Consider the following 10,861-nt stretch of genomic DNA (forward strand, 5'->3'; position numbering starts at 1 on the left):
CGAGTTATGCATACTAAATAGGCACAGCTAATTGAGAGCTCTTCAACCAACCACAATATAAACGTAGTTGAACAAATAGAGAAAAGCTATGGCTCAATTATATAAAAACATAACAAGAATTTATCCTACAAAAAGTTTTATCAAAACTCTAGATAACAAATTAGCTATTCATAATAGTATGTAAAACTACAATACTAAAAGTCATAACCAACAATGAAAAATAGGAAGAGGAAGGAAAAACTCGTAGAAGAATTCTCCGCCTTACTCCCAATGTGTTCTTGCCTCCAAGGGTGTTGTCTAACCCTAAAGTAGTGTCTCCTGCCTCCTTAGGTCTAATTTGTGTCCAAAATATGTCCCCTCCTGTTCTTGGCCGGCCTCCTTTGTTTAATATAGGTTTTAGGACTTAAAATCCCATGTTTTGCACTTTAGTCCCTGAACGCTTCCTGCCGCGATTTTGCCGCGGTCGCGGTGGAACCGCGGCCAAACATGCCCTCTGATTCTTCAGTTGTCCGCGACCATCTTCTACCGGGGTTCTGCCGCGATCGCGGCAAAACCGCGGTTTTTCACCCTGTTCCGTTTGGAATTTGGAAAAACGTAAAACATGAAAGTTGTAGTCCTTTGAGTTAGCTTTCCAACCTTATATTGTGGAGCCCAAATGAAGTTCTGAGCAAAAAGTTATGTCTATTTTACTAGACAGTGCGCAATATGCCTACTCAAGTCTTCGTTCGTACTTAATTATCAAATTTGACCCCCGAACACGATCCCGGCTTAATTCCTTGAGCTTTTACTCAGACTTCAAAGCTTCAAATCACTTAAATTCATTCCATAACATCTATATAGCTCGGAATCACACCTACAAGGCATAAAACACACAATTAGTGCAAAACACTAGCGATTAAAGCGCAAACTCAATGAAAGTGCAGTAAATTCGAGTGTAATAAGCGACTAAAATATGCAATTATAGCCTATCATCAAGTATATTAGACTGGAGTTCTAGTATAATATACTGGAACTTCAGTATATTATGCTGGAGTATTTTTCCGGATTTTGAACAGTATTTTTTGTTCAGATTTATCTTAACATAAAAGTGGCTAAATTTCGATTACTTTTGAAACTGTGGCTATTTTTGAATGACCTCTTGTAAATCTGGTATTTTTTAATTTCTCCCAGTAATTTGTTATATTTTCAATAAGTAAATTAAAGTTAATGTGATCAATTTCATTATTAATTAATGTTAAAAAGGTGAATTTTTTAATATGTGTAAAAAAAAATCAAAAATCACTTAAAAGTGGACCGGAGAAAGTACTAATTAGAATAAAGGCGCTTACTTCCTCCATTTAATGAATTTAAAGCAGCTAGCCTATGCCAAATGTACCAAGTATAAATTGTTCAAACATGTCATATAATAATGGGATCTTTACACTAGTCCTATAATATTAATAATATTATAATTAATAATTTAACTACCCCACACACACATACACATTATGTCTTTCTTGTGAGTATTAAAGAAACTAGCAATCAAGATATATTAACATAACTTTTTTGAATAATGAATCTGTCACGAGTTTCTTGTTACGAAACCAAAAGGACAAAATGTATTTTGTCATCTTGACAGGAAAGATAAGTAGGAGTACTTAAGTGCCCGTTTGGACATAAAACTTGATGGAAGATTTTTCCAAAAAAATTTACTTTTCCCCGAAATCAGTATTTGTTTATAAAATTTTCAATTTTCACTTGAAAATGCATTTTAGAAATTTTCGAAATTTTGAAAAATTGCAAAAAACTATTTTTCAAAATTTTCACTCAAATCACTCACAAAATTTCAAAAATATCCAAACTGAAATTTATGTCCAAACACAACTCTAAATTTCAAATACTATTTTTACTTTGAAAAAAATTTTTACTATTTTTTCGAATTTTACAATTTTTATGTCCAAACGCCTACTTAATGTCTCGAATAAGTTTCATTCAATATAGGAAACTCTTGAACCTCTAAATTTTATCCTTCTTTTTTCCAGACTATATATGATTGTTCTTGATTATTTTTTTCCCTCAACAATACTAATCGCTAATCCAGTATTATCTTTTTAATTAATCGATCAAGTATTTTTGTGATTGTTCTTGGCTCAATTGAACCTTCTTTATGTATCCAACAGTGATCACAAGACAACTGTGGGATTCAAACTGTTTTAATTTTTCCATTGTGTGTACAAAATAAATGTCAAATATATCCATTGGGTGTGTAATAGCACAATTTAATCTCAAAAAGAGAACATTTTGCCATTATTATGTGATCACTCATTGCAAAAGGCAAGCCGGTACACAAAGCATCTCGTAGTCACGCAAGTCCGTCAGTCCGAGGAAGAACCGCATTCTGATATATAAGGGCAACTCCAACCTTGCCCCCATCCCCCATAATGGGGGAAAAATGGGGGGAAAATGCTCCAACCCTCCCCCATATTTGTCCCCAAAATGGGGGATGAATAGTGTTCCCTCAAATATGGGGTACACTATTCTCCTCCGTTACTATTCACCCATATTTTATTATTATTTTAATTATTTAATCTTTTAGTTTAACTCTTTATATATATCTAACTATGTTTATGTAATATTTTTATAATATTAATATTATATCTTAACTTTGGTGTATAATTTTAATAAACTAATTTTCGTGCATTTATTATTTTTATGTAATGCATTAATAGATCATTTATGGGAGAATACTAGAGGTTGAAATAGAATATTTATCTAATATTTCGAATGAATTTTATCATTATGAAATATGTATTAATCTTGCATCGCAATGATTTCAGTTTTATTTGAATTATTAATTAATCTATAATTTGCTTACAAATTATATTATTTAAAAATTTATGGAATTATTTTAATTATGGAAATTACAAATTAATAAAAAAAGATGGAATTTATTTAATGGAATTTAAAAAATAAAATTGAAATGAAAGATAATAATAAAATATAGAAGAGAGAGAAGAATATAAAAAAATTTGGGGGAAAAAATGAGGGAATGGTTGGAGTAAATTGTCCCCAAAATGGGAATTTCCCCATTTTGGGGACAAAAAATGGGGCAAGGTTGGAGTTGCTCTTAGATCCTTGAAAATGAATGATTTTTCTGAAATGGTTATAAGTGAGAGGGTCAGATACATATATAGGGGACAAAGATCGTAAGGATTAAAGAGTGGCTTCCACTAATTCACTGATTCAAACAGAGAAGATTTTAAAAGTTAAAGATAAGGCTTTAATCAATTATCAATTAGGACAAATCTTGTTCTTGACTCTCCAAAAACTGATAAACCCAGAGAAAAAGACTGATCGATGTTACTTTTTTTACCATATTGGAAGATGAATGATGTTGACGTTTATATAAATTCTGTTAAATTTCATTTAAAGAATAAAGATACATTGTGTGAGGACTATTTAGCTTGTAAAAATGGAAATAATGTTTGATTAATATTGTATGAAATCAAAATTCTGTTTCCTTCTTCTAACATTCTTTTATAATTGATACTTCTTTTTTTACTTGTACATGATCATGATTTCTCTCTCAAAAGAATATCTCAACTTATATTTGAGAGTAATTTTTTCCCTTCGTTTACAAACATAAACAATTAAAAGATTAACAAAAATTAGTAATACATAACGGCTCTCAAGTAGGGGTGGACATAGTTCGAGCAAATCTGTAATTCAAATCGAAATCCGAATTTTTTGGATTTTTGGTTTGGATTTTCGGATACGAATTGGATTTTGAATTTAACCTTTAAAATTTTTGGATTTCGGATTGGATATTGGATTTGGTACTTTAGATTTTTGGATATCCGAAAATTCAAATTTTTTATATTTTATATTTACTCCATTATCCATATGCCAATAGTAATAAGTTCAATACTATACTCATTATATATTATCTCATATATTCAATATTAATTACTAAGTTACTGTGAGAATACTTTCTATTTGGACATGATTTTACTATTGCTACTTCTTACCGGCCGTATTAATGTCTCTATTGTATTTTTTTATAATAATTTTATTACTTGAATACTTTATTTGGAAGATTGCGACAAGAATGAGGAACTTTTCGGGCAATTTAACATGTGTACTTCATTTGGATATTTATTTTTGTAAAAAGTAGAAATATCTCAACTTATACGCTCAAAACCAAAAATTCACAATATCCAAACCGATTAATCCGAAATCAAACTTAAATAATCCGATCCAATCCGAACTTATTTGGATTGGATTTGGATATTGTTATTTTTTCAATCTGAAAATCGAAAATCCAAAACGAAATTCTCATATCCAATGCGAACTGCTCGAACGCCCACCAACACTCTCAAGTTTGGGAACTTTATACTCTGAAAATCAAAGGCCAGCTCCAAATTTTCTCCAATTTAGAGAATGGTCTATATATAATGTTTGGCTCAAAAGTTATCGATATACTTTGCAAGCTTAAAAACAATCAAAAGTAAGAAAGGGTAAATCGTAATCAAATATAATAGACCTAGAGATGAAAAATGAAGTTGTTGTTGTAGATCTAATAGTGATAATATGAACTCAAGAGAAAGTATTCGTTAGAGATAGCGATAGAGAGAGAGTATGAGAAAATGAGAGAGTTGTATTATTCCAGAATTATTCCCCCTTTTTACAATGTGAAGGTCTCCCTTATATAATAAGAGACTTTCTTCGAAATAATCAAAAAGTTACAAAAGTAGGTAACGTTTTCCTAGTGAAGACACTGAGTCCTAAACTATGTCGCTTTTGTCCCCACGTCCGAGTCGTACCCTTACGTTAGTTGGCGTATACTCACTGGGCGTACCCATTGGCGTAGAGACGCTGACGGTCAAATTTGACCCTATACAGTTAGTCCCTCCGCTCGTTGGAGACGCATTCGGTGGGCGTCTTCAATTGGCGGAAATGCAAACCTCGGCTTAGGAGAATTTGACCTCGACCAGGGGCGGCAACATGAATGAGGTAAAATGTATGACGTTGTTGAGCCACTGACGCGTGGCTTTCTTTTTGGAATAACGTCATCGTCTGTATGCGTCATTATTATATTTGCCCCCGAGGCGGTTCAGAGGATGATGTGACATTTTGGTTTCCCGCGCATGTTTTGAATCATGACTCATCGATTTCTGCGCAACTTATCCCTATAAATAGGAGAGAGGTTCGATTCGATTCAACTTTCAAACCTTCGGAAAGCATTTTCTGATTTACTCCTTTGTCTTTCTTTCCTGTAACCGTTATTTCGTGTGGGATTCCTCCACTTCTTTTGAAGTCATATTTCTCGTCGTTAGTGCATTATTTCCCAAACAGAATCATCATGGTAAAACGTACTCAAGGTGGCAAAAAGACCAAGGACACTGACCCATCTAGGGTTCCGCCTTCCTCTGGCGGTGAGGGGGAGGAAGTAAAAAAGGCCCTCGTTCCCCTTTCTGTAGACAACGTCCTCCCAAAGGACATGCATATTCGAAGGGATTTTCAAACGAAAAGTCCAGCCCTTCCCTGGGAGCGTAGCGATTTACTGCAATCTCATCTAGACGACCTTCGAGTGACACACAACATTCCGGACCATGTGGAAATGGCTCCGGCTGGGATGGACTACGCCAATGTGCACAGGCCTGGGTACTGCACATTTTACGAGTACCCATTTTTGATCGGCTATAGTCTCCCGATCTTCCCTCTAGCGGAGGAGCTTTGTTGCTTTTACAGTGTGTGCCCGGCTCAGCTTACTCCTTACACCTTGAAGGTGTGCAGGATTCTGACCACGTACGCGGCTAAGGCTGAGTGCGGCGTCTCAGTTCACCATCTCTTACAGTTATTCAGCCCTGGTTACCTGAGGGGTACCATGTTGCAATTGAAAAGCCGTGGTACGAAGGGTTTGGTAGTTAGGGCTGACGACAAGGCCAACCGCCTCTTCTGGCGTAGGTACTTCTACATCAGGACAGAGCACCTGGTGTCTAAGCCTGAAGGATTCCCGGAAAGGTGGAACCCAGATCGTGAGTACCTTTATTTGCAGGATTCATGACTGTTCGCGACCTTGACCATTTGGCCACTGTGATTTCATTCTTTTTTTTCTGTAACGAGGGCTTCTCCACCCCAGTTTATTGATGATATTAAATCATGGGTGGAAAGACTAATACCTTATGCGGAGGAATGCCTTACCTGGGCTGCATTTCTTCAACAGTACGGCCCGTCAGGTAATTCTTCAGCCTTGGTTTGGAAACTCCCTAAGATTCTGTTACCTAACTTACTCGTGTTGGCAGGTCGGAGCACCCCCAAGAAGAAGAAGGCCGTTGTTGCCTCGCCTAGGGCGGAGACCGACTTTGATGGCGAAGACATACCCTGCGGCTCGTTCGGCGATGGCGCTCCACAGGTTCCTCGGCAGGAGGCTGCGCCTATGGCGGCATCTGCAAGTGAAGCGACTCCTTCAGCGCCGTCCCCGCGGCTTACGGAGGAAACTTCCGAAGGTGAGGAGCCGCCAGAGAGAAAGAGGCGGCGGTTGATAACGGGCAAGGGGATAGCGATTGAAGACGAGAGGGTAAGTGAACCTCGTCAAGTATCGAGGCTGATTTTTATGGCCGATGCTATCCGTTCTGCGAGGTCGGCTCCACAAAGGAGAGCTGTTGCCGATGCCAGCCCAGCCCGTGTTCCGGAGAGCGGTTCGTCGGCCGCTGTTGATGAAGTGGGTGATGGTGTCGCGAGGGCGGATACTGAGGCCGTCCGTGGAGATGCAGATGGGTTGACGAGGGGTCCAGCCCACGTGGAGATGACGGCGGGTAGGTCTAACCGCCGAATTATGATCCCAGGAGGGTATAACCTGTTGCAACACAGCGAGTAGGCTGCAGTGGATATGACCCTGTTATGTGCGGTCGCTGAGCGTGAAATGTTGAAGGGTGTTAGCGATGGGGACCTATCACGGAGGGTCGCTGGCGCGGCCTTGCAGGTAGCTTTCAGTTTTCTCTGTGTGCCGTAAGGCTAAATGTGATACGTACTGACCTGCCTTTCCTCTTTTTCTTCTCCTTTTTAGACTCTCATTTTGGAGGTGGAGAGGAGGCGGCGGGCGCACAAGAAGGCAGCCACTTTCAACAAGATGGCGAAGAAATACCAACGGTGCCGCACCAAGCATCGGGCGCTGGCGGACTTGCTCAAGCAGGACCCAGAATTTCGGGTGTTTCGTGAGGGGCTCGACAGTCGAGGCCCATTGAAACGACGGTGCCGAGCTGGAGCAGGTCGACGAGCAGCTGATGACTGCTCTAGCTCAGAACATTGAGCTGGAGACTCTTCTCCAGTCTAAGGAAGAAGAGTTGGAGGTTGGCCGTGGGGTAGCGACGGAAGCTGCTGATTTGCGGATCAAGGTCGCCGCTTTGATCGCCGAACTTGATGCCAAGGCGGCTGAGATTGAAGTCCTTAAGCGGACTGCTGCACCAAGGTCTGATGAGGATGCGCATTGTGAGGCGCATGATATATGGGTATACGCCGAGGCCAGATTGGTTGTATTCGAGGAGTTCTTAGCTGCGGGTCGAGCCACTGAGGCGGAGGTTCAGGAGCAATGGCGCATAGCCCGCGTCGCCCGTGAAACTTGTGGGTATAGTTCTGATTTCCCAGACCGGGCGGGCTATAACTACGAAGACGTCAACCGTCTAGAATCCGGCTCTTGGATCTCTGCAACTTATCAACCCGGGGGCGGCGATGAACAAGATGTCGGTCAGGCGGGAGACGAAGAGCAGAATGGCGGTCACGCTGGGGGTGACGGGCGAAGCGGCGAAGCCTCTTAGGACTTGTATATATTTTGTTTTGTTGTATTTTGGAATGTAAATGGGACCTTTTGTAAGGTCGGGTGTACATGCATTTTTTGAATGATAATGAAAGTCGTACTTTTGCTGCCATTCTTTTCCTTTTGTATCTTTTATTTTCGGTACCTCGTCTCCGCAGAGCGGGTGCTCATTTGTAGGATTTTCAGTGTGTTTCTCGAACGTTGTCTGTGTTATCCGCCGATAGGATGCGGCTTTGACGCTATATAGTGGTAGCTTTAGCTAATAATGGCATCACTTCAATTNGACCCGTTTGATCGATTTATTTTAAGGACTTTTAAGTTATTTTGTAGTAGTTTGAAATAAAATAAAAAAATATTTTTTAAATACTTATTTTTAAGTTAAAATGACAAAAATAAATCAAAAGCCAAAAGCTAGAATTCCTAACTTATTACTTTTGGCTTAAAAGTCACTTACTATATATAAAAAAAATTGGGGGAATGATTGGAGTAAGTTATCTCCAAAATGGGGATTTTCCCATTTTGGGAATAAAAAATGGGGGCAAGGTTGCAGATGGCCTAATGTAGATAGTCTACCTAATATAAGTATATGTACTGATTTCACGGCTAGAACACGAAGAGACAGCCAAGCAAAAAGCCAAGAATTAAAACCAGCCAGCATTTATATATTTATGAAGAAAACAGTAAACAGAACAGTAAAATTAACTAAATTACACCGTCTACAAAAGACAACAAAGAGTACCACTAATCAACGATAATAAAAACGCAAATACACAAATAATATCCCCAGAACTATAGCTGGCGCACGGTTTTTTTAATAAAGCTTATAATTTTTTGAAGGAAGTGAGGTTCCTAAAATTTTCCCATGGCTTTTCCCAAACAACAGCCAAGTACCTATTGTTGCTACGACCACCGTCGTTGGCGGATATGACTAGCCGATAATTTGTGCCGGCGACGACTTGGGTTGCTCCCTTCTTCACTCGTTTGAACACCAAATTAGTTTTAGCTTGTTTGTTGTACTCATTCACTGCAAATTTCCCGATCTCGACCACTTGAGGGTCCTTTGTGTCAGTTATAGGACTCCAACCACCTGGTAAACCACCACCGCCACCCAGTGCGGCGGAGGCGTGGAAGAAGAGGGAGGCGACCACCACGGCTGACAGAGTCAAGACGAGGATACAGTTGAATTTGAGGGCCATTTTTGTGTGTTTGTGAGGGAGTTTGAGAATTTAATGCAGGGAAAATATAGGTGTGGGACTGTGGGTAGTTATTATGAATATTAGTGGTGGTGTGGTTGGAGTAATTAATGAGATCTCGGCACGCGGAGAACGGACAGTGGTCACGTGACTTGCTTCCTGCATTTGCCCGTCAATTAAAAGGGCCCAGTACAGTTCCTACTATGCGCGGGATATGAGAACACTAAGCTCCCGATATACACGCAAAATTCGGGAATATTAAGTTCCCGTTATGCGCGGGATCTGAAAAAGGATCGGACCACAAGAATTGCAACCAAAATGCAAGGATTGCTTTTACGACTCGAACATATAATATCCACGTTACAACAACTTTACCAGTTACACCAAGCTCTCTTCGCATTTGCCCGTCAATTAAGTTTCTAAAAAGTTTGAATAGTCAACGTCACGTGTGTGCATGTTATGGTCACGTCCATGTTCATGTTCATGGGTGTAGTCGGAAAATTTTATTTTGTGTCTCATACAACTTAGAAGACCCAGAATTCTGTGGACCCAGCAGTGTAAGATTGGGGTCCACAATTCTGTGAGACAAAAAGGAGCCTCATACAACTATTGTCAGTTGTATGAGACACAAAATAAAACTTCTCGGTGTAGTCGTTTGTTTACCACGTATTATATACTTTGCCCCCTTTATATGTCATAATTTCTTCTAACACATCTTATTCTTTTACACACAATCGAACTATCGTAGGTGAATCATAGAAAAAATCTAAAATTTTGCTAAATAGATAAAAATATAAAGGATCAAATTACCTACTCATTATTTGTATGCGAATCATAGATACAAAAAGTTGTGGTATACTGAAGTACTCCCAAAAGATTGTTAGAACAACACAAACCAGGCTGGGTCTAGTGTAGATTCAGAAAGATGAGGACCCAAAAGTCTGAATAGGGAGTTACAAATTCGCCAATTTGTCCTGGTGCAAGGCTTCAAAGCCAGCAAACCCATTTTGAGTTCAACCAAATTTGCGAGTTACTGACCCCTGCTGATATTATGTGCATACAAGTAATGTAAGACAAAATATATGTATAGATGTATTCTCCATCAATAGTCAAATACTGAAAACTTTGTATAATTCGCGGTACCTCTAGTTTTCCTTTTAAAAATATCACTTCTTCATCTATACTTGAATACTAAAACTATAATTCCCTAAGAAGAGAACTTTGGTGAAAATGCTGGGTCAATTTTTATCACTGTTGTTGTTCATAGATCTGCAAATAAGCCTCAGATAATGCAAACCATCTGAGGCAGAGTTTCTGAAACATGTAGGTCCTGCATTTTGTACCTGCGTGGAGTAGACAAATTGGGTTATTAAAATTATTTTGACAAGTAAATTAACATTATCAAGTTAGGAGGGAAGAAATTACCAAAGTTCTTCAGATTTTTGCTGCACAAATACTCTGTATGATCCTTCTTCTGGCTTGCCGTCATGAACGATATTGGCAATCAGATCATACTTTGAGCGCAGTTTTCTATTCTGCCTGGGTGCAGGGAGCGGAATATAATCCTTCAGCTCTAAATTCTTCACAGGGAAGTTAACTGCATAAAATATAAAACTTAGCAAGTCAAATGATAAAAAAAGAGAAAACACATGCATAGGTAATATTGTGCGTCTAGTCCAGAATATGGATATTCAAGTTCAGAGAACTCTTTCGTGATTTACACTCTCTTTTCTTGCAGCGAGGCGGGGCATGGAAGTGTCAGGGTTGTTTGGAGAGTGCTTATTGCATTTTATAAGCACAAGGTAATTAGCTTCATGCCAGAGGTACTAGGAGAAGTGAATCAAAACAAAGCCCTTCAAACACCCCTCAGAAC

The 10,861-nt window shown here is 39.0% G+C and overlaps 1 protein-coding gene and 1 pseudogene across 1 annotated transcript; both read right to left on the reverse strand.

Moving 5' to 3' along the window:
- Nucleotides 8,434-9,074, reverse strand: LOC109226286 (cysteine proteinase inhibitor 5-like). Its single transcript, XM_019391074.1, has one exon. The coding sequence runs from the start codon at nucleotides 8,989-8,991 to the stop codon at nucleotides 8,617-8,619; it is 375 nt and encodes a 124-aa protein (XP_019246619.1). The 5' UTR covers nucleotides 8,992-9,074; the 3' UTR covers nucleotides 8,434-8,616.
- The window catches only part of LOC109225971, a 10,940-nt pseudogene continuing 9,851 nt past the window's right edge, over nucleotides 9,773-10,861 (reverse strand).

This window comes from Nicotiana attenuata, chromosome 5, assembly GCF_001879085.1.
Source record: "Nicotiana attenuata strain UT chromosome 5, NIATTr2, whole genome shotgun sequence".
Classification (NCBI taxonomy): Eukaryota; Viridiplantae; Streptophyta; class Magnoliopsida; order Solanales; family Solanaceae; genus Nicotiana; species Nicotiana attenuata.